Source organism: Harmonia axyridis, chromosome X, assembly GCF_914767665.1.
Source record: "Harmonia axyridis chromosome X, icHarAxyr1.1, whole genome shotgun sequence".
Classification (NCBI taxonomy): domain Eukaryota; kingdom Metazoa; phylum Arthropoda; class Insecta; order Coleoptera; family Coccinellidae; genus Harmonia; species Harmonia axyridis.
The window spans coordinates 14,194,216-14,218,919 of NC_059508.1; the positions used below are offsets into that span (position 1 = coordinate 14,194,216).

At 32.3% G+C, this 24,704-nt stretch overlaps 1 protein-coding gene across 1 annotated transcript; it reads left to right on the plus strand.

The window, feature by feature from the left end:
• Positions 1-20,154: 20,154 nt before the first annotated feature.
• On the plus strand, positions 20,155-23,068 carry LOC123686158. The gene is made up of 6 exons (XM_045626159.1): positions 20,155-20,878; positions 20,931-21,100; positions 21,216-21,330; positions 21,600-21,749; positions 21,811-21,923; positions 22,700-23,068. The coding sequence occupies exons 1-6, from the start codon at positions 20,503-20,505 to the stop codon at positions 22,922-22,924; spliced, it is 1,149 nt and encodes a 382-aa protein (XP_045482115.1). The 5' UTR covers positions 20,155-20,502; the 3' UTR covers positions 22,925-23,068.
• The last annotated feature ends 1,636 nt before the right edge of the window (positions 23,069-24,704 follow it).

Here is a 24,704-nt window from a genome sequence, read left to right on the forward strand (position 1 = left end):
CTGGTAAACAGACAATACAATTATGAATCAACTTATTGATTAAATTTTCAGACTTTGTACTCAAAATATTAGGGTTGTTAGAAATCATATATCTTATTGTTTTTTCTGCTTGTGTGCATATCTTAATGACAAATTTGGATGCCTTGAATAAATTGCCATACGTTTTTCTTTTCTGTAGAAATGAATATGTTTCACAAGTCTCCAACATATCAAGACATTTTGAGCAAGTGATACATTTTTTCAATGACTTGACAACGAATCCTGCTATATAAATTAAAACATCCTGTATATATGAAGATAATTGCCATCCTGAAGAACCAAAGTAATCATGATCATTTAACGCTGCACACAAATTTTTATACTCTTCAGTCTCCTCCAAGTCCTCCTTATGATCATTTATTGTTATTTTTTTATATGACGAAACATGAAGAATTGATGTATTGTCCAAATTAACAACATTTCCAGAATCAGCACCTCTCACTTCCCTTGCTATCAACAACTTTTTATATGCTGACTGAAATTGTCTGGCTGTGGGATTGTTGTTGTATCCATTCAGACTCCTGATAGCACCAAAAAATACCTCCAGATGGTCTTGAGAGAACTTATAGGTCAATAAAAAGTCTAATTTTTTTGACACCACATACATTCTAAATATTTCCTCAAGACTCTCCATACATATTAAAAACCCTAGAAACCCTGTTTTCCTTCTTGAAGATAATACTGGTGTTCCATTCAAAGTCAGTTCCATGAAGTATTCTTTTGCTTCAGAAAACCTTTCCACGTATAAATCAATGTTTTCAAAAGATAATGCCCTCTTATATGTATATGGAGAGAATTTATTTCTTGAGTTCAAGATGTCAAATAAATCATTAACTAAGAGACAGAAATTTGCAGTCTCTTCAGCACCTTTAAAATTTGTCAATTTCAAATCAAACTCAAGGAATTTAAGAGCATCCGACACACTCCTGCTGAATGTCTGCGCAGCAATCTTCACTCTCATTTTTTCTTTCACAAAATGTAAATGACGTTTTCTTATCTTCGTTGCTGCATTCAATCCTTCTGTGTCTTGGAGATTCACAAGTTCTTCAAGATAGGTCCATTTGATTAATTTATCATTTTTTGTTTTCAAAATCTTACTGTCTCCTAAACAATTCCTCAAGAGTTTGAGCATGTGACAAGGGTCAAGAAAAATTAATACCTTCTCTTTGGTGACTGGATGTTCAAAGTGAGTCTTCAATGATTGAGGATTCGAAAAATCAGCACCCAAATGACTCGCCATATTCAAATTCGAAGCTGCTCCATCAAAAGTAACAGAAGTTATTCTCAAATTTACTTCATTCAAAAACTCCAGACAGTTAATTACCAAATTGGCTCTTTCTCTGCTTGATAATCCATCTATCAAAAAATAGCCTACTGGAATTTTCCAGTGACCATTGATGCAGGTAACTAAAAACACAAGTGCTTCCTTAGCTTCTGGTAAAGTATCCACTTCAGGTTTTTCTCCAAAACTTATTGATCCATAAAATTTACCAGCAATAAATTCGATTTTTTTTCTAATGGCCATCTCGTCAATCACCAGATTGCAATAAATTTGTTCTCCCGCAGACTGCTGCACTTTGTTCTTCAATGCACTGAGGGCTTCAGTTGTGAAGCCAGGAGTTCCATCGATGGTCTGATACCACTTAGAAATAGTCTTTGGGTGTGGAAGTGAATTATTGAATTTTTCCCTAACATAATTATAGGCCCTAGGCGAGTAAAAATGTAATGATAGGGCAAATGCTCGTAGAGAAGGTGTAAATTTCTGATTTTTTGATCCCCTTATGAGTCTATTTACCATATCTCTACTAGGACCTGGTAACGATGCCTGAAATATTGAAAATAATTACATTCCACAAATATATGCAAAGCTGAATCTTACTTACCTCTATATAATCTTGAGCATTATCGGATATAAGGTTCATTTCCCTCAAATTATTCAGTAGTCCTGAAATATCTGAAATTTTCTGTTGCAGTCTTCTGTTCTTCATCCTCAATGCTTTCAGTTTCTTTTTCTGTTCTGCAATTTTTCGTTTAGCAAGGGAGAAGGCAAATTTTCCTTGTTTTGGTGTCCTGAAATCTTCATCCCTTACATCACCAACAAAACATTTTCTTTTTCTTGGTCTTGGTACAGAACTTTTAGCTTCAGAACTGAAATAAGAAGGTTTTATATAATGAACCAGAATATATTTTGCAATATTATAAATATAAAATTAAGTAAAACTTACGTAGTTGGATGTGCTACTGTTAATACTTCCGAGGATACCAAGTTGCTTGACGATTCTGAAGCTGTCATAGTACCGGACAATTCTGAAACTGTCAAAGCACCAGAGGATTCTGTATCGGTCAAAAAAGCAGATAAATCTGAAGCGGTTAATGTATCAGATAAATCTGAAGCAGTCAATGTAGCAGATAAATCTGAAGTAGTCAGTGTAGCAGACAAATCACTAGCTGTTAAAGTTCTGGATAGTTCAGAATTACTCAGTTTTGAGGATTCCCTGACACTACCTAGCTTATTAGTATCTAATGGTTCTGGAGTCACAGGCCTTTCATCTGGAGATGTGCTACTGGAACTGAAATTAGAAATATTATATTTAGATGTTCATATTATCCAAATCAAATTTTAAAATAAGTTTACAATATGCTTATATTGAGAGCTAGGTATTCCTAGCTACGCCTATGGTAAATTATTATTTGTTGTGTTTACTTACCGATGTATGGATCGCCCGCAGTCTTTACTGGTGCTTTTTTTACATATCACACAGGAATTAACCATTTTTCAGCTTAATACAGCAAATAATTATTGTCCAACCTCGTTTTCACTACAAAAATCACTTGGTTAACTCAAAACGATGAGTTTGAACTTGTTGCACCTAAGCATCAGCTGTCAAAGAAGGCGGCCATAATGAAATTCATTCGCACGTCCAGGTCACGTGGTAGAAAGCCACCAATAGGGAGCTGCGGGAATGTGTTTTGATTTTGACGAAAATAATAAACATATTGCTATCTTATTTCGGCCACGTTTTCTCTCTCACTATGCTCTATCTTGGTGTAAATAATCTAAGGTTGCAGACTCTTGACGTTCGAGCATAGTATATTTAAAACAAGTTGCAGAATGGGCTCCTATTCCAACCTAAATGCGAAATTCGAAAACGAGCGAGGAGGTTGGAATTGCCTTCTGCAACGAGTATTAGACGATATTTTTTCTATTTCAGTCAAGATTTGTGAAATATCGTCGAAATTCAATGAAAAATTCAGATTATTCATCCTAGTGACTTTTGTATTGTATCTTGACGGTTGGTGTGACTTTTAGGGAAATTGACAGATTACGGAATTTGAATTGTACGTTCCGAATTTTGAAATAATTTATAATTACGCATTAAATTCGTGAATTGTGTAATGAACTCATTACGATACTGAAATAGAGGAAAATCATTTTGAAAGTGAGATATAGGTACTTACAAGATATTTGGTGATATATGGTTGGTAAGTAGTGTCCGTGAAGTTAGCACCCACTTTTTCGAAAATTAAATAATTTTTTTTTGCATTCGTTAGTAACTATTTATAACACAAAAATTTTCGTTTGTACCTCAAGGATACTGGTAGAAAAACATCGAATTTCGCTGGGGTGCTAACTTTTTTTTTTCAATTTCTTGCAAAAAAATTGAATAGGAAATAGGAGTGAATAAAAAGTTATACTGAATCGATTACAATCGATTACGAATCGATTAGAACTTTTTTGAAATTCAGTTTGAAAGTCCATCCTTAGTAAATATTTGTAACACAAAAATTTTCCTTTGTACCTGAAAGATACTGGTAGAAAAACATCACATTTCGCTGGGATGCTCACTTCACTATTTTTTTCGATTTTCTTGAAATTTCTCAAAAAAAAAATCAGTTTGAAAGTCCATACTAGTAACTGCTCATGCCGTTTATATTTTCACAAAAATTTTCGTTTGTACCTCAAGGATACTGGTAGAAAAACATCGCATTTCGCTGGGGTGCTAACTTTTTTTTTAAATTTTTTGCAAAACAAAATTCAGTTTGAAAGTCCATCGTTAGTGAATATTTGTAACACAAAAATTTTCTTTTGTACCTGAAATATACTGGTAGAAAAACATCACATTTCGCTGGGATGCTTACTTCACTATTTTTTTCGATTTTCTTGAAATTTCTCAAAAAAAAAAATCAGTTTGAAAGTCCATACTAGTAACTGCTCATGCCGTTTATATTTTCACAAAAATTTTCGTTTGTACCTCAAGGATACTGGTAGAAAAACATCGAATTTCGCTGGGGTGCTAACTTTTTTTTTTTCAATTTTTTGCAAAAAAATTGAATAGGAAATAGGAGTGAATAAAAAGTTATACTGAATCGATTACAATCGATTACGAATCGATTAGAACTTTTTTGAAATTCAGTTTGAAAGTCCATCGTTAGTAAATATTTGTAACACAAAAATTTTCCTTTGTACCTGAAAGATACTGGTAGAAAAACATCACATTTCGCTGGGATGCTCACTTCACTATTTTTTTCGATTTTCTTGAAATTTCTCAAAAAAAAAATCAGTTTGAAAGTCCATACTAGTAACTGCTCATGCCGTTTATATTTTCACAAAAATTTTCGTTTGTACCTCAAGGATACTGGTAGAAAAACATCACATTTCGCTGGGGTGCTAACTTTTTTTTTCAATTTTTTGCAAAACAAAATTCAGTTTGAAAGTCCATCGTTAGTGAATATTTGTAACACAAAAATTTTCTTTTGTACCTGAAATATACTGGTAGAAAAACATCACATTTCGCTGGGATGCTTACTTCACTATTTTTTGCGATTTTCTTGAAATTTCTCAAAAAAAAAAATCAGTTTGAAAGTCCATACTAGTAACTGCTCATGCCGTTTATATTTTCACAAAAATTTTCGTTTGTACCTCAAGGATACTGGTAGAAAAACATCGAATTTCGCTGGGGTGCTAACTTTTTTTTTTTCAATTTTTTGCAAAAAAATTGAATAGGAAATAGGAGTGAATAAAAAGTTATACTGAATCGATTACAATCGATTACGAATCGATTAGAACTTTTTTGAAATTCAGTTTGAAAGTCCATCGTTAGTAAATATTTGTAACACAAAAATTTTCCTTTGTACCTGAAAGATACTGGTAGAAAAACATCACATTTCGCTGGGATGCTCACTTCACTATTTTTTTCGATTTTCTTGAAATTTCTCAAAAAAAAAAATAAGTTTGAAAGTCCATACTAGTAACTGCTCATGCCGTTTATATTTTCACAAAAATTTTCGGTTGTACCTCAAGGATACTGGTAGAAAAACATCGCATTTCGCTGGGGTGCTAACTTTTTTTTTTCAATTTTTTGCAAAACAAAATTCAGTTTGAAAGTCCATCGTTAGTGAATATTTGTAACACAAAAATTTTCTTTTGTACCTGAAATATACTGGTAGAAAAACATCACATTTCGCTGGGATGCTTACTTCACTATTTTTTTCGATTTTCTTGAAATTTCTCAAAAAAAAAAATCAGTTTGAAAGTCCATACTAGTAACTGCTCATGCCGTTTATATTTTCACGAAAATTTTCGTTTGTACCTCAAGGATACTGGTAGAAAAACATCGAATTTCGCTGGGGTGCTAACTTTTTTTTTTTCAATTTTTTGCAAAAAAATTGAATAGGAAATAGGAGTGAATAAAAAGTTATACTGAATCGATTACAATCGATTACGAATCGATTAGAACTTTTTTGAAATTCAGTTTGAAAGTCCATCGTTAGTAAATATTTGTAACACAAAAATTTTCCTTTGTACCTGAAAGATACTGGTAGAAAAACATCACATTTCGCTGGGATGCTCACTTCACTATTTTTTTCGATTTTCTTGAAATTTCTCAAAAAAAAAAAATAAGTTTGAAAGTCCATACTAGTAACTGCTCATGCCGTTTATATTTTCACAAAAATTTTCGGTTGTACCTCAAGGATACTGGTAGAAAAACATCGCATTTCGCTGGGGTCCTAACTTTTTTTTTCAATTTTTTGCAAAACAAAATTCATTTTGAAAGTCCATCGTTAGTAAATATTTGTAACACAAAAATTTTCTTTTGTACCTGAAAGATACTGGTAGAAAAACATCACATTTCGCTGGGATGCTTACTTCACTATTTTTTTCGATTTTCTTGAAATTTCTCAAAAAAAAAATCAGTTTGAAAGTCCATACTAGTAACTGCTCATGCCGTTTATATTTTCACAAAAATTTTTGACTGAGATTTATTTTATATAGTTAGGCTATAGACAGAGTAACCCGGGAAGAATGCGACAAACAGATAATATAAATGATGGTCATCATGGAGGACTCGGTATCAAGATCGCCTGAGTGTTTTCTTTCGCTCAAAAAATTGTGCTACACTTATGTGAAGGTAGGTATTCCGTAGAAATTTCCACAAGAAATTATTCAAACACAAAAAAAAATTGAAAAAAGTTAACCCAGTTTTGGTCTTTTTGAACGAGGATTGTTTTATACAGCGTGAGTCTTCGACTTGTACACATATTTCAACCGAGGATTCCTGACGTCAAAGGAAATACGTTTTTCCTATACCATTCTTTTCGATTCGCCTCGGTTGAAAAGATATGGGCTGTTGAAAATCCATAAAAAATGTAATCTTCAGGAGTTATCTCTCTATATGTACCTATATGAAATGTGTATTTAAGGTATAATATATATATAATATTAAAAAAAACAAACTTATATTTCAGAGACAATAGATCCGAGAAAATTGAAATTTTATAGATGTATATATTTAGATGTAAATACATTTGTTTACAAAATTATCACATCAATATACTTTTGAACTGCAGGAACTGTTAAGTTTGGAGAAATTATTTCATTGAAAATTCTTATATATACCTATACTTATAGGTTTCTCAACCTAGAATATTGATGATTCAGGTGTATATACCTAATAACAAAATTTTGTTTAAGGTACAAATAATATATGGATATCACTTGTAAATCTAACACAAAAGTTTGTGAAGTAGGAATAAAAACAATAACAAACATGGCCAAACTACTGAAGCGCCACCATCAATAGTGTGGCAATAACGCAACCTAGAGCCACACACTAAGTAAGACTAGTAATCTGTGCTAGAGCGCTTCAATAGTTTGCCTGTTTGCCCATGATTGTATGTTCTGTGATCTAACATCTAACCTAAATTCACCCAATAGGTACTTATTCGAATTTCAATCAGCGATGTAAACAAAGTTATTGTATTGTGAAACTGTTGCTCACCTATTATTTATTGAAAAATAACAAGAACCAACCAAAGTATCGACGTTTATGTATCTAATAGAGTAAGTATCCCATAATTATATCAGAGAAATCAATTGATATGCATTTGTCAAGGAAGATCATCTGTTTGGGAGAAAAGAAAAACGATTTCTCTCAATAAATAGTAGAAGCCTTGATGGAAACCAATGATATGAAACTTTTTTGAACGCTCGTTTCCTGAACAGAGTGTTATGCATATATATATGATACAATGCAATATAGGTACATACTCACTTTTCTCTAATTTCGCAATCACTTTATTTTTCAATAAAAAGAAATCATATCCAGTTCCAATATTCAGCTTTCTATTCATCTGCCATTTTTTACTTTTTAATTTACACGAATCATCACATTTTACTCACTCTTCTTTATTCATCCAATAAGTTCATTTAAATCTAGTTTTGCGTCTTTTCACCTCTGCCTTCATACATATAAGGTAATAGTTGATTGCTTCTTGGATTCCGATTTTTTGTGGTATTTCATTTCTTTCATATTGTCTATTTCTATATTCTTTTTTTTAAATTTCTTCATTTTGGCGTACCACAATCAATGACACAATTGTCTTTCATAAATTCTTATTCTGTATGTTTGCTCTAGCTCCTTTTCTGTCAATATTCTCATTGAATGTCAGATCCCTTCCTTTTTCTTTATTTTGTGCTTGATTTTCGCCTCGTTTCTTTCAATATTCTCATCGAATTTCAAATCCCTTTCTTTACATATTAGGAAAAGTGTATGTGAAGTTAGGAAAAGTGTTTTATCGTTTTCTAATAACCATTTAAATCAATCAATAAATGTGCAGCTTATTCTGGGGGATGAGCGTGGTATGATTTTTTGAGAGCAGGGATTTTTCTCTGTTTGAGGCGTTTCTGTTAGAGATTGAATACTGGAACCCATAGATCTTCACAATCATGGGGAGGGTGCTTACTTATCGCCATCAAGACGCACATATCGAACTCACCTAGATGGTTGGGTGAGACCAGTGTTGTTCAGCACGTCACTGCGTTCCCAGCGGTGAAACAAGAACCCTGCGCACACCCCTGGATTGACAGTTCGAAGTCAACCGCGATTCGTCTTCGAGATCGAAATCTGAGGTTCTGATTACTCCTAAAATGTCGAGTGCAGTTGTAGGGAAAAAACGTAGGATAAAAACTCATCAGTAATTGCCGAATGAAAAGCCAGAAAGTACGATATTAAGTGCTATTGCACACATCAAAGAACTACAGGTTTGCTCCAAAACACAGAAGAATCGGTTCTGAACTTGACTATCAAACGCAGTTGCATGCCCATATTTGGCTTAAGCTCCTAGGTTGACAGATAGGAGTCTTCAGCGACTGGCGCAAAACTTTCGTATCTTGGCTGCTGTTTGCATGATCAGTAAATCCAGCATTTGCACGAACTGTTAAGCGTATGAAATATATCACATCAAAAGAATAAATGCCACAGAAAGTGAATGGTCTGAAATATGGCATAGTGCTAGCATTAGGTATCGGCAAGTATCAATGAAATCTCATTTTTGACAGTTCCAACATTGTATATAGATAATACAGTAGGACAAAGTAGGTTTCGCGAAAACAATTTTCAAGTCGATATACTCTGCTAACTTATTTATAAATATAATATTTTAGACAGTTCTAGATTAACCCTTGTCACCTTACAGCTTTTCAGTCGATTCATAGTCCTCTTTTCGGCAAATTATAATTTTTTTCCAATATGCTCAACGAAGTTTTAATGGATTGAAATGAAACAGGCAATTTTGTTATTGAGTGTTCCAAAAAAATACAAATCACCGTATCAATAAAGGCCAAGTAGGTATCAGAACCAGTAACGAAAACATACTTAAAGCAAAAACAATTGTACAATGGACTAGTTTTTATTTTGTTGTTAAGGATTAATTCTAAAGAATTCAGTAAAATTTAATAAAAATGTGGAAGAATCATTGAAATATCTCTAGAAATGAAAAAGATATGGGACTTTGAAGTTGCCCTTGGAAGAATAATTTCATAGTACGTAGCGTCTAGTGTGTGACCTCACGCCACTTAGAGGAGGCGACTGGTATTCGCAAAGTGCTTACGAATTCATTGGTGTATAATCACTTGTGCCGTTCGTGTTGTATTGTGCCTATGTGTGCAAGCACGAATATTAAAAACTCCAATAAATTGTTTTTTCATGTACCAAATGACATGAATCAAAGGAAGAAGTGGTGCAGATTAATGAGGCGTGACTTAATTGGACCTAAAACTACGTCATATATGTGTGAAGTTTAACTTCTTTTATTTCAGCACATAAGATAGATTTGAAGAAAAAAACTCTATCACTGCGAATATATCTATTTTAGGCAAATTGTCACTTTGTCCTTTCACGAAGCCTTCTTCCATTATGGTGACATAAAAACTCGAGTTAAAACTACACTGTACAACTACAAACGGCTAAGTATTTAAACGTAATTTATGGTGTAGCACAGGCAAGTGGCGTGACGTCACAGACGAGTCGGAGACCAAAATACGTAAATTTAAAAAATCTATTTCTCAGTCATTTATTGATGGATTTTCAAAATTTTTCCACTGATTTATCAGTTTTGCTCTATATTTTGATTCTATCGTGTCAAGTATAGTATTATCAACATCACTAAACTAGTCCATTGCAATTCTTTGTCAAATAATGTGTTACTAGAGGAGGAGTATGAAGTAAGTTTCGGAGATTTGTAAATAGTTGTCTCCTATTTTTTTTTTAGAAATTTTGATTTATTTATGTAGAAAAAGTTTATTTTTATTGTAAATAGTCGTTTTATGTTGAAAAAAAATTAAAAAATTAAAAATGAAAAAAAAAATATTAAAAATGAAAAATGAAAAAAAAAATTAAAAATGAAAAAAAAAACTAAAAAACAATAAATAAAAAAAATAAAATAAAAATTTTGAAAAGAAAAATTTTGACTTATTTCTGTAGAAATGTTATTTTTAATTGTAAATAGTTGTTTCCTTTTTGTAAATTTTTTTTTATTTATTTATTTAAAAAAAAATGAAAAAATGATTATTTAAGTTCAAAAGAGTTATTTGTTTATTTTTGTTAAGAAAAATTATTCATTTATTTTCATTAAATCGTATCCTTGTTGAGAAAAATATTCATTTTTGTAAGAAAGAATTGTGTATTTATTTTTTGAATTGTTAATCAATTCAATCCATTGTAAATAGGTGTAAATAGTTTTAGATAAATTGTTCAAATATACTCCTGGCTTTTATTGTCCCATTTTATATACAAAAATGTTTTTATCTGTCATAACCAAAATCCAAAAATAATTTCATACTTATTTCTATGCGAAACATCTGCTTCCATTCACTATTCATTTTCCAAAATTAAAAAACAACAATGTGAGTTGTTTTGGAAAAGGTAGGTAAGTTAATAATTTGTTATTATACATTTAACACTTACCGGGCCTAACCAGTAAAAACACATTTTTCTCTATGCTTCGAATTTTGACACGCATCTTTTGAATCTTAATAATAACGAGAGAAAAAAGTGGTATGAACATAGTACACAAACATAATATATAGTGACTATTCAAGTGGCGATAATATTAGGTGAAATGAGCCACGAATACGGCGGACGCAGTGGGCGCCCAAAAGAGGCTGCCACCGACGAAAAAATAAAAATTTCACAAAATAATTTTGAATGACCGTAAGTGAAGTTGATCGAGATAGCAGACTTTGTGAATATATCATCTGAACGTGTACATATCATATAATTCACGCATATTTGTACATGAGAAAGCTGTGTGCAGAATAAGTGCCGTGCTAGCTGCATCCACCGTATTCGCCAGATCTGGTCCCCAGTTACTTTTCCGGTTCTCAGATCTCAAAAGAATGCTCGCTGGAAAGAAATTTAGCGCCAATGAAGAAGTAATCGCGGAAACTGAGGCCTATTTTGAAGCGAAAGACAAATCGTACTACAAAAATGGTATCGAAAAGTGGGAAGATCGCTGTATCGCCCTCGAAGGCAACTATGTTGAATAATAAAATCGAATTTTGCCAAAAAAATGTGTTTTACTATGGTAGACCGGGAACTTTTCACCTGGCCTGTTAGACTGTCCTCTTTTCGATAGGTTGTTACGGTCAAGTAGGTATATTGAGTTTAAGTAGTTTTCTGTGCTTTCTCGAAGAAAACAAAAAAAAATAAAGAAAAAAAATTGAGTATTCGTTTCCGATGTCCTTTGAATTTACAGACACTTCTTGTGATTGATATATCCGCCTCATCCCCCCTTGCGTACACCACTGGTGACTTAATAAACCACAGTGGCCACAAGCTTGGTCTCGTTTTTGATTGGCGGAGCCTAAATGGCGGCTTCTCGTTTACATTGTCCGTTTACCTGATTTTTGGGATTTATTCAAAATGTAAGGCCCATTTTATTAAGTCACTGTTGTATTCTTCAGTTGAATAAATTTGTTCGATATACAATCAAATACTGTCAGCCCCAATAATTTTGATTTTGACGTGTGTCAGTTCAGTCAATTTTATTCAAGTTTTATGGTTCTATGTCCCCATTCGCCATTTTTTGGCTCAATCTGAACGAATTGTCGCCACTGTGTTGTATTAAGTCACTGTACTCTAAGGTACTTACAATGAATATATCGAGTTTTTGAATAATAATAATAATATAATGTTTATTTACTATAAACATAATAAATAAACATTATATTATTATTCAAAAACTCGATATATTCATTGTAAGTACCTTAGAGTACAGAATGAAATTATTCATTTATTTTCAGATATTCAAGTTGGTTACAAGAAATAATGGAAGCCTTCTCAAACTGAAAAGTCATTGATCTAGAAGATTGAATGCATTCCAGGACTAAATTACATAACTGGTGGATGAATTAATAGAAATAACTACCCTCCATTGAGCTTCCAACTGGTCATCAACCTGAGACCTTCATCCTGTAGTTAAATTAATATACATTGATGACATGAAAATCACATTTTTTTTTGTAAAAAGTTTAATACTGTATATCTGGTACTGGTTGTCTAGAAATTCGTGGTAATATGTTACCATTGGGTACCATGGGCAATTATATAGGTACATATAATTCAGTACATACAAGAAGAATAAAGTGACTTCAATTGCTTGTGGTTTGCACAACAAAGTTTTCTTATAAATGCCTAGCCAAACTTATCACAGGCGGCTTTCTTGTATTTGAATATTGATTGAATGCATTTCAGGTCTGAATTACATAAATAGTGGATGAATTAATGATGATAACTGCCCATCATCGAGCCTGCAACTGGTCATCAACCAACAACCTGAGACCTTCATCCTATAGTTGAATAATATACATAGATGACACTTATGAAAATCACATTTTTTTTGTGAAATGTTTATTACTGTATATCTGGTACTGGTTGTCTCGAAATTCGTAGGAATATGTTACCATCAATGAATATGTAATTATATACTTATAATGCAGTACATACAAGAAGAATAAAGTGACTTCAATTGTTTGTGATTTGCACAACAAAGTTTTTCTATAAATGCCTAGCCAAATGTGTCACAGAAGGCTTTCTTGTATTTGAATATTGATTGAATGTATTTCAGGTCTGAATTACATAAATGGTGGATAAATTAATGATAATAACTGCCCATAGTGAACTGAAGAAAAATCTGGAAGGGACCCATAGGTACAGAAAAGTGAGGCCGACGGAAATAGAGCATTTGTGGGAAAGCTTTCTCACTCTTACTCGCTGCCGTAGCGGGAATAGCTTTGATTTCAAATTGAAACTGGCGAGATTGTATGTTTAATTTTTATGTTTTTATTTATTATGGACCAAAATTGACTATTGTCTCACTTTTTTGTGTTATTTTGTGATTGGAATAATACTTATTAATAATTCAAGCCATATTAGGGCAGTTAATAATTACGAGTTCGCAATATTCATCGAGATTTCTTTGGGATTTCAACAAAAACTGACTGCTCCGTTTTCTAAACTGTTTGTGTGAGGTGAATCTTATTTTTTCATATTCAGACCTTTTTGGGCGAATATAATCATTTTGATAATTAAAAATTTCTATACTTGACATGTCTAAGTATCGAGAAAGATTAAAAAAAAAGGATCTCATAAAAATGAGCCCGCAAACGCTTTGTTTTCGAGATACAGGGTGTTTCTAGTAGTCCTACTTTTTTGTGATGCTTAAACAGTTTATCGAATCTTTATTAATCTTCTCTACAGAGTTGGTAAATACGTACCAAAACTTATAATTAATTTATTTATCACAGCTTACTAACTGGATCTTTATAATAATTTGGATTTTCCTGAGAATGACTATAGAAAGCTGTTTGAATTTTTTTCTCGAAATCGATTGCAGATACGACAAAACTACAACAAACCAAAAAGTGCAGTACTGAATCAAAGTATCTTTTTCTAAACTACCAGTGGTTCACAAAAAATAATTCTGGAGGAAAGAAGCGGGCACCCTTCCAGAAAAAATTCACCCTGTAGATTTGCATTCATAATTAGGATATCACATGATGAAAACTTTAAATTGGAATATCTATGCCAATTCAAGTTAAATATCTTGAGAAGGGAAGGTGCTACGAGAAAAAAACTTAAACTTTAGCACCTGTATCTCAAAAACAAAGCGTTTGCAAACTCATGTTATGTAGGACTTTTTTTCATGAAATGATCCGTGAATGTAATTTTCATTTGTACCTTCAATTTAGGAATAACCAGTAGATTAAGTCAATTCAAAACTGATGTCTCCACAAATAAATTGCAATTTGAATGAAACACAATAAATTGTACAACACAGCCTAGACAATTTTTTGATGCGAATTACTGAGTTCAGGTCTTTGATAACTACATATTGAAATTTTGTGACGAGAATGATACAAAAAACCGAAAACAACAGGTAAGTGTATACCGACGAATGTGACGAATGCAAAAATCACAGATGGCAAATAAGGGGCGATGCCGAGAAAGCGGATAGATAAAGGAAAATAATAAACCTCGGATAAGCACGAGTTCGTAGTGCAAAATAGTACTCATCTTGAAAGCGATAATAAACTTATAAACCTTAAAGCGGTCCCGATTTTTTACCGACGTGTCGATTTCAAAAGAAAGTAAAATGATTATTATTGGTTCATTTTATAGGGAGATTTTCGTTCTTCATGGATGAATTATGGATAGTATGGCTACTCCTTCCTAGATGGTGCTGTTGAACGTCAATTCGAATTTGAACGATGCTATCCTACTATAATATATATTATATGTATTGAGACATAAGTCGTAAGTACCATATTTGATTTGAAACTTAGAAGATTGTGAAAATCAATTACATTATTTTTGAGGTAAACCAGTAGTAAATTTTATGTTTCATATATTTTATGCATTTTTTATATATGTGTGTATATCTACTAGTTAAAACATTCTTGTACATGATTATTTATAATAACAATTCGAATATTTTATCTTATACCTACATAGCTTGTTCAATAATTCTGCAAAATCCTGTCGGTTTTGCAAAATACATCCATGAATTTATTCAACCATTGGTGAGAAAGATTGAAGTCAAAAAGAAGTATTCATTACGTTAAAATATTCCTCCCAATATGTGGTGAAAAACTAAACTAAATCTAATAAACGAACGTGTACACATTTATCCAAATTTATCCAATTGGGGCATTAATGAAAGAGCGTCCAAAAGTACCTTTATATCTGCAAATCTGTGATTTCCAAATTTTTATAATCAGCATATCATTTAAACATTTGTTGTCGATGGAGCGGAGTCTGAATAACACATACCAAGTAATGACTTTGCTTGCACAGTATTTTTCTCGTGTTTTATTAATATACGAAACATGTTTCTAGACATTGTCCAAACAACAAGAAACGTTCAATATCTCGTTAGTACCTACTTTGAGTACTTTATTATAAATATTACATTCGGACTATAGCAAACTGTTTGAGGTAAGAACTGTTTTTAATGCATAAATGTTCAATGAACTAACATATTTTATTTTAGGAAATGTTGAAATTTGCAAGGAAACACTAAGCTAAAATGAATGTCACCTCTCCCGTAGTGTAGGGTAAATGCACAAATGCAGAAACATCGATTTCGAGCACGATTTTTTCGCACATAAACTTATCAAATTTTAATGCGGTTGGTGTTCATCGATTCTTTGGCGAGTTTTAAATGATTTGTCATATAATTTTAAGCGTTCTTTCCGCATTTAACATTTGAAATGTGAAAACATATAGAAAATCTCAATAACCTTCGGTTCTCGACCACGCCGCAGAGTTCTCGACCATTTTTGTGTTAGTTTTCGACCACTGATAATAGTGGCCGCTCCACTTGAAAATTTTATAAAAAATTTCAGAGCGAGATGAGTGATTAGTACTTACTTTCGTACCGTACCATCGACATCACTACCTATGACTCACATGGGTGACATATGGGGTAATCAAGTAATAAACACTCGGAAAGTAAAAAAAAATATTTTGCAAAAGTTTCCACTTTCTATAAATATTTCAAAATAGCAACTCGTACAACATGATTTGGTTATTTTGCTCTTAATATCTATTTAGAAACTAATGAGTAAATAAAATATAAAACACCGACCACCAGTGGTCGAGAATTAAGTACAATAAAATTGGTTCTCGATCGCGAATAAATAAAGGGTAGAAATAAGTGTTTCAACGTTAATTCGATGGTCGCAAACTAATATTCAGAAAGTAGATATATAAATGAATCAGGGCACCGAAAAAAAAAACGAAAATGATTCAACAGAAATATATCGGTTGAAATAAACAATTATTAAAGTAACATATTGGTTCTCGACCACTTTGGTCGAGAAATAAAGGATACAAATTCGCGACCGACGAATAGTGAACAAAAAAATATACATTTATTCGCTTCTTGATTGAAATACACTCAAAAATATATCTTATAGGTTGATATGGAACAAAATATACACACATAACTCATTTAAAATAAGAAATAATTACTATTTTCTGGTCATATATCACAAAGCACTTTTCTAAGAGAGGACGAGAAAAACCCTTTTCTATGATAGACGATTATAAACTAATTTTTAGCGCAAAAACTTTGACCTATACCACTACTATGCAAACTATCTTGGAAGGGTAGAATGGTCGAGAACACGTACCGCGAAAATATTTTGCTCTACATGATATATTTTTATTATTATTTTATCATTCATCATTGGTATTCGTGTCCTGACTTTTTAAATATTCATCTCATTAAGGATTTTCATTTTCCCTGTCCTCTTTGCCACTACATAGTTGAATATTATTATTTTATCTCAAATCACGGAATGGTCGAGAACCAGTTCCGGTCGGCTAACCAGTGCATTTACCCTAATTTGCTTGGAAAAATTTCGTAGCAGAAGTTGCTCCATCCTGCTGGAACCATGTTATTTGGTCAGATGTGTTACTTTCTCTGTAATTTATTATAATGTACAGTCTTTTTTATTAAAGTTGCTACCCCACCGTAGTTGCCACCCGATCGTGAATAAGAGTCTGCAATTGTGTAATTTGCAATATTGATGCGACCCAAAATATCCTCTGATGGCCAATGCTCAGTAACACAGCACAAATCATACTTATTATCATTGAGATAACTCGAGAAATGATCAATTTTATTTTTTATGGATCGCAAGTTAATGTTCGCAATTGAAAATGGTACTTTTTTTTTTGTAACATGTTTACCATATATTTATTTTTTCTGGGTTTCATCTCTGTTTCGAAAAAAATGATACCTTTTTATTGATATATTTTCAGGCCAATTTTCACTCTTGTACAGTTGGTCAACAATGTCCAAGCTACCACCTACCTTAAATTATATCGAATATAAATTTAATTATCTATAATATTATTGATATACTGAACTATCTAAAAACTCTGGAATAGAAATTAAAAAATATTTTCTTTCAGGTAGCAACTCAATAAAATTCATCTTTTTCTGAAAGAAATTTTAGATAACATGAAAATCTGTACCATACAATTTCGAAATGTGATTCATTTAGCTATTTCAATACTATTCTCATCCGAATATCTCAATATTTTTCCTTTAAAAAAATTTAAAGCGCGTTATTCCCATAGCTATTTCAATTCTATTTCCATCCGAATAACTCATTTTTTCTCATTAAAAAAAAATTAAAAACGCTTTATTCCCATAGTCATTTAGCTATTTCAATAATCAACTAATGCGAAGAACTCAATATTTCTCCAAAAAAAATTAAAAACGCGCTATTTCCTTAGAAATTTCACCTTTTCGGTCTATGGTATGAACCAGATATATCGGTGGTGCCATCTAGGAAGAGTAGCTCTAACCGGTTCTGGTGAGGAGGTTCGGATCACAGGACTCTATATGTGTAGGGCCGCGGGTATAATTAGTTCAGTAAGATGCATATAGATGGCTGGTCATAAAATCAATAAGTAATATAATAGATTGATTAATGATATAACTACTTCATTCACTTGGCCATTTGAGTACCTCAACTTGTAGTTATATGTTATTTGGCATAAATGACGCTTATATATCACTCCTTTGTGAAATGCTTTAGATATTGTATATATGGCACTCAAATGTATTCGGAATTTGTAGAAATTTATTACATTCCTTTCTTTTGCTGAATTCAACATTTTCATTCAAAGGATATCTCAAAAACTTTATATAAGTATATAACACTAATAATTTAAGTACAAAAATTCAGTATATGCTCTTTGAATAATTTATAAATCCAGTAAGGTAGGTATGTATTATTTCATATTCCCATTTAGGAATTATTCTCATAGAATGGGAATCTTTGAATTAAGGTTGACACTGATCGGATCAAAATTCGTAATAATACCACAGTATAGGAACTATATAGTTCCTATACAGTATAGGAACTATATAGTTCCTATACTGTGATAATACCTTGGACAAATTTTACGGCAGAAAATATTGCAAATAAGCTCCAAAATTTGATATCATTAAAAAATCTCCAAGCTGAATTCCCATATTATGCAATCAGTTCCTTCCCAAAACTTATTTGTGATACAGGTATGTCGAATTGTCAAGCATTTCAGCCTTTTCTTTCTTTCTTTTTCGATTTCGATCAGAAATTACTGGAAATTTCACATGACAGGATATATGTGAGAATCTATGGTTGAATATTTCTATGATTTTATTTAGTTACCAAAATATCCGCATAAAAGCGAGCGCTGCGCTATATATTACTCATTACATTAGAACTTTTAGCTTCAAATAGCGAAAATTTCCAACTTTGACGATTAGTATTCCGCTGCAGTTGCACTGCAATGTTGCTAATTAAGGATATACTTCACGCTCTCTGATATGGAATAATTTTCTTGACTCTTGCCTTGGACTTGTGAGTATCTTTGTATGAAAGTGGTGTAAAATCCTACACCACTTTCATAGGAGTGGGGAACATCCTTTATTATGTCATAAACCTTTCTAAATTAAAAATAACTTGTCGGTCCCCGTATATGGATTAAAAATTATTTTTGGATGAAAACTTTTCGGCCATCCCACATTTTTCACATTTCGAAATTTTTGTCCATCCGAGAACAAGCGATCGCAGCGCCAAAATTTCAGTTCATTTTGTCCAACTTTTGCGGAAAAAGGCTGAACTAACGCAAGAATCCCCTACTAAATTCAAACCTTGAATATTTCATGGGTCTACCCTCGGAAATTTCTTGAATTTTTTGAACTGCTTTTTTCTGGTGGAGTTCGTTTTTATAGGATTTCCCTTACAACATATTTAACGATTTTATGGAATTCCAATAATAGTATGATATTCATTCATTGTGATTATAGTTCTCTCTCAAAAATTGGGGTCTGATTCTAAACAATTTCAAGTTTTCGGATCAATTTTTCTACATTAATAATAGGATTGGAATAGAGGATTCGTCTGTACGAGAAACCCTCTAGTTAAGATATTCCAATTTTTGAAGAAAATCGATAATCCAATATTGAATTAAAATAACATCATGTCCCCATATTCCTAAATAATACCGAAATACACCACAAAAAACCAGTTTAAAAAAATTCGAGAAATTTCCTAGGTCTAGACCCATGAAATTTTCAAGGTTTGAATTTAGTAGGCGATTCTTGCGTTAGTTCAGCCTTTTTCCGCAAAAGTTGGACAAAATGAACTGAAATTTTGGCGCTGCGATCGCTTGTTCTCGGAAGGACAAAAATTTCGAAATGTGAAAAATGTGGGATGGCCGAAAAGTTTTCATCTAAAACTAATATACGGGGGCCGACTAGTTATTTTTAATTTGGAAAGAAGATGATGAGCAACCAAAAATAATTTTTAATCCATATACGGGGACAGACCAAGTTATTTTTAATTTAGAAATGTTTATGATATCATAAACGATGTTCCCCACACCTTTGAAAGCGGTGTAGTATTTAGACCCACTTCATCCATTCATCCTAAGATACTCCTCACAAGTCCAACGCAAGAGACAAGAGTATTATTCCATAAAAGAGAGCGTGAAATATATCGATATTTAGCAACATTGCAATACAGTGGAATACTAATCGTAGTTGGAAATTTTCGCTATTTGAAGCTAAAAGTTATAATGTAATGAGTAATATATAGCGCAGCGCTCGCTTTTATGCGGATATTTTGGTAACTAAATAAAATCATAGAAATATTCAACCATAGAGTCTCACATTTCCTGTCATTTGTTGTGACTGCAGCTTGAATAATAAAGTATTAAGATTTTATTATTTTAACCATACAAAACAAGGTGTGTAGTTTAAAATATCCATTTTTGAAAGGAAATCACATGCACAATTCAAGCTTTTCTGTGACGTCAACTGACATTCCGTCTGATCTTATCAGATAACTGTGGTTTGCGTTACTAAACGTCTACTTGACGTTTATATTGTTGAATGGATGTATAACCAAGATGGGGGTAATATGGGGTCACAGGGAATTTTCATGTAAATAAGAATAGTGATATATGTATAATTTCAATACAGACATTCTACCTTATAAGAAAAATGGGTTATACCGAAAAATGTAGATTTGAGTACAAAATTGAAAACGGAATTTTATGAACTATTACAAATTGAAAATAAATTTTAACCCCTTTGTGAGAAAAAAACAAAGAAGGAATGGAAAATTCCCCTACAGAAGTTCGTAGCAAATCTAGCAAAGGTAGTATAGAATTTCATAGTGGGTTAGCTTCTAGTATCAAAGGTTTAGACAAGTGTGAAAGTAGTTCAAGTCTAAAAGTTGAGAGGAATGTAAACCACTTGAAGGAAGAAAATGATCATGACAATCAAAGGGGCTCCATAGATAGTACTGCAAAAGTGCCTAATAAAATCATATCCAATTGGAAACATGCTTGTGATAAGACCAAAGATAAAACAAAAGATCTCTTGAAACGATGGAGAACATTGCCAGAAATAGAAACAGAACCTCTAAAAGCTTTAAAAATTGAACCTGAAAAAGTTCACACTGACAGTGGCTGGAGTGTACATGTTTGGAGTGAGTCTATAACTTTTCATTTTTATATTATTACTAAGTATTGCTTTTTTAGCCACATGGGTAGACCGGTATAGCGTAGAATCGTCAGATGTAACTGAACAGGGTAGTAGCTATCAGTTAACATCAACACAGAACAATAAATTTTCGCATTTTTTTTCTACACTATTAGATCGGGATCAAGATGACCTAATTTGGAAGCAAGATTTCGAGACTCTTATAGAGGTGAGTTTTAGTTGATTTTTAGTGTTATTCACAACTGATAAACTTTTCCGTCTAAATGAGAATGTAATCCATATTTTTTCAATCAATGTCTTCTTTCATGCTTTCCTGGAATTAGAGATTCAGACATTTTGCTGACTGGTCATTGAATTCAGCTGAGTTCAATACGCTTAGAGAAGTAGAACGTGGTTTCATAGAAACATTTTTAGTAGATATTTCTAATGAAAGATGGGGTAAATAATGGTTTTGATATTCAATTTCAAATTAACGCAGTACTCAATCGACAGAATCAAATGAACATTTTTTTCTCCAATATGTAGACGTACATTCTGAATTTACTTGTTACCTTCTACCTTTACTCAAATTTTATTAAACAGCACCTGAAAATATATAAGGTTCGAGATTTCAACAGTTGCATTAGAATACGTTAGAATGTTCAAATGAAACAGTAGTTCGTGGTTTTATTGTTTATTATATTGTATATTGATACCTTGTTTAAAAGGTTTTCAGTTGAATAATGAGACATATCTGACTAAAGAAGGATGGCTACAGAAATGGGGTGAACTTCTTTGTGGATCTAAAAATCTCAATGATTTTCCTGTTTGGTTGCAAGTATTCTCTAAAGTTCTTTTTCAAGTTATGAATAAAAGTGGTAAGTATGATTATTTGTTTTTTATTACGAGGTTGAATAATCTACTGTTTCTTATCATAAGGTAGCGGCATTGTAACAAGAGATGAGTTGGGATCATTTTATTCTTCAGTATTATGTTTAAACACTCTTGAAGTTGGAAAGATTTTGGATGTCTCTTATCAAGCAATGACTTCGGTGAGTACTTTATCTGATGCTAATATTCAATTGAAAAGTCTCCAGTCTGATGCACAGATGGCGGTGCTAGTTTTAAATCCATATGATTCTTATTTACTACCAACCAACGATACATGTCAAAATTTGACAGCAGTCCGACCATTACTTTGTGAGATATTGTGTTGTGAGTGTAGATACTTTTGTTATTTGAAAAAAGATGAAAACAAAAATTGCCATTGAAAACAATGGCAAAATTGCATGAATTGGCCTTTGAATTGCTTCTGCATCCACCGTATTCGCCAGATCTGGCCCCCAGCGATTTTTTCCTGTTCTCAGACCTCAAAAGAATGCTTGCTGGAAAGAAGTAATCGCCGAAACTGACGCCTGTTTTAAAGCGAAAGACAAATCGTATTACAAAAATGGTATTGAAAAGTTGGAAGATAGCTATAATCGCTGTATCGCCCTCGAAGGCATTTATCTTAATTAATAAGATCGAATTTTTTCAAAGAAATGTGTTTTACTATGGTAGGCCGGGGACTTTTCAATTGGCATGTTACTTGAAAGTTTGCCTATTTGACTTGAATTGTTTCAATTTCTCTTTATAAGGGATATTTATATCCACGTTTCATTTGCTTGATAAACGTGACTGATTAATTATTCAACAGTAATAAAGATACATAAAACAATTTTTCTTTCCTTTTAATTCACTTATTGTTGAAAAGTTATTTGATGATTTATACATTTCTGTTGTATAGGTACTTTTCAAAAATTATTTATGTGATGTGATTTTTTTGTAGAATGGAGATCATCCTCTTATGTATGAAGCATATCGCCTTTGTTTTGCTAACTACCTCTTGGGAAGGTATCCCAATGGACCTGGAGAGCATATACTCGGAACACCACCAAATGAATCGTCATTGGCCATGTTTCCTATTGACTACTCTGCCTTAAACTCACCACCAGAAGACTTAGAACAATACACTCTGGACCAGAAAACAAATAGATGGAGTGTTATAGTTTAAGCTGTTCCTGATAAATAACGTACAGAGTGATTCACTGGGATGGCCTATTAGACGTTTATAGAACATAAGACATATAGACATAATTTTGAGCTGAAAATTTGCATATTTGGGTTTGAGACAATGATTTTTCCCCCTAAAATATTTTCTGATCTCTATAACTTCCGGTTATACCAGAAACAGAATACTTCCTTATTTCAAATGGCACACCCAGTATATTATTGCATCATTAGATAGCTTTTTTGACGACAATTTCGGCAATATGCCCTACCTTGGGTGGAAACTCAACGGTTCATGAGTTAATGGAATTCTAATGAAAAATGATGGCGGTGATGACTCATATTTTTTTGAATTTTTCGCTAGAAAAAGCTTTTTTCAAAGATTTTTTTTTCTTTTTTGATTCTGCGAATACATTGTATTATAAAATTGTTTGTGGTTCATACCAAAAATGTACGAATGTTCATAAGATGATCATATACTTGGACAACTCAAATTTATCTAAACTAAAGATTTTCAAATTAGAACAAATATTTTTTTATTATTTCATTCAATTCTACGTACAAAAATAGTGGAGGTTACTTAAGCAAACCCTATACCGAACATGAATACTTTAAGAGTTATCGAGGAAGAACCTTAAATGAGGAAAAACCGCAATTTCTTACTGTGTGGAGTAGTCTGTGACTTCCGGAAAACACAGAAAAAAATTCAAATTCTATGGTTGGATAACTAAACTTTACAGTTCATGAATTTTAAATAATTTTTCTTTGGGATTGTTGAGAAATCCATAAACCAATACAATTTCCATTCACGAATAATTCATAACAATTGTAACCTCCACTATTTTTGTACGTAGAATCGAATGAAATAATAAAAAATATTTGTTCTAATTTGAAAATCTTGAGTTTTGATGAATTTGAGTTGTCCAAGTTCACGATCTTCTTGTAGACACCCTGTACATTTTTGATCCAAATCGCAAACAGTCTTATAATACTTCGAATTTGCAAAATCGAAACAGAGAAAAAATGTTTCGAAAAAGGCCTTTTCTGCTGAAATATAAAAAAAAATGTGAGTACTCAACGCCACCATTTTTTTTTTATGAGAATCCCTTTGACTCATGAACCGTTGAGTTTTTACCCAAGGTATGGAATATTGCCGAAATTTTCGCCAAAAATGATATCTAATGATGCAATAATATACTGAGTATGCCATTTGAAATAAGGAAGTAGTAGTTTGTTTCCGGTATAACCAGAAGTTGAAGAGATCTGAACATATTATATGGAGAAAGATCATCGTCTCAAACCCCAATATGCAAATTTTCAGCTCAAAATTTGGATTAGTTTTCCATAAACGTCTAATACGCCAGAGCGAATCATCTTGTATATTCAGTTTTCAACTAATTATTTGATGAAAATAATAACTTTACTCGAATTTGGGTTCCACTCTAGAACAATTACTATTCATCACAAATTAGCACAGATTTTTAAGAAAATTTAAAAATGGTCCAAAACAGAATTTGTTTGAAAAAAACATTCTACTGCTCAAGTGAACTCATTTATTGTGCACAACTTAATAATGCAGTTTTGCACAAGTGCACCTGCAAACATCTTATTCTAAAGTATGTGATATTTAGTGTTTTTTTTAAAACTTGTTATATATAGTCTTGTTGACATGTTGCTCACAGTTTAAAAGCTTCTCAGTATATCCATAGGTATAATACATCAATCTTTGAATTGGTCATTTTACACCGTAGCAATAAATCAGGTTTACTAGTTGATTACTTGGC

Bases quoted from the DNA above. Each gene is read 5' to 3' on its own strand.
- LOC123686158 (XM_045626159.1), top strand. From the start codon at position 20,503: ATGGAAAATTCCCCTACAGAAGTTCGTAGCAAATCTAGCAAAGGTAGT. The intron at 20,879-20,930 runs GTGAGTCTATAA...TTGCTTTTTTAG, and splicing joins CTGGAGTGTACATGTTTGGA to CCACATGGGTAGACCGGTAT. The intron at 21,101-21,215 runs GTGAGTTTTAGT...TCCTGGAATTAG, and splicing joins ATTTCGAGACTCTTATAGAG to AGATTCAGACATTTTGCTGA.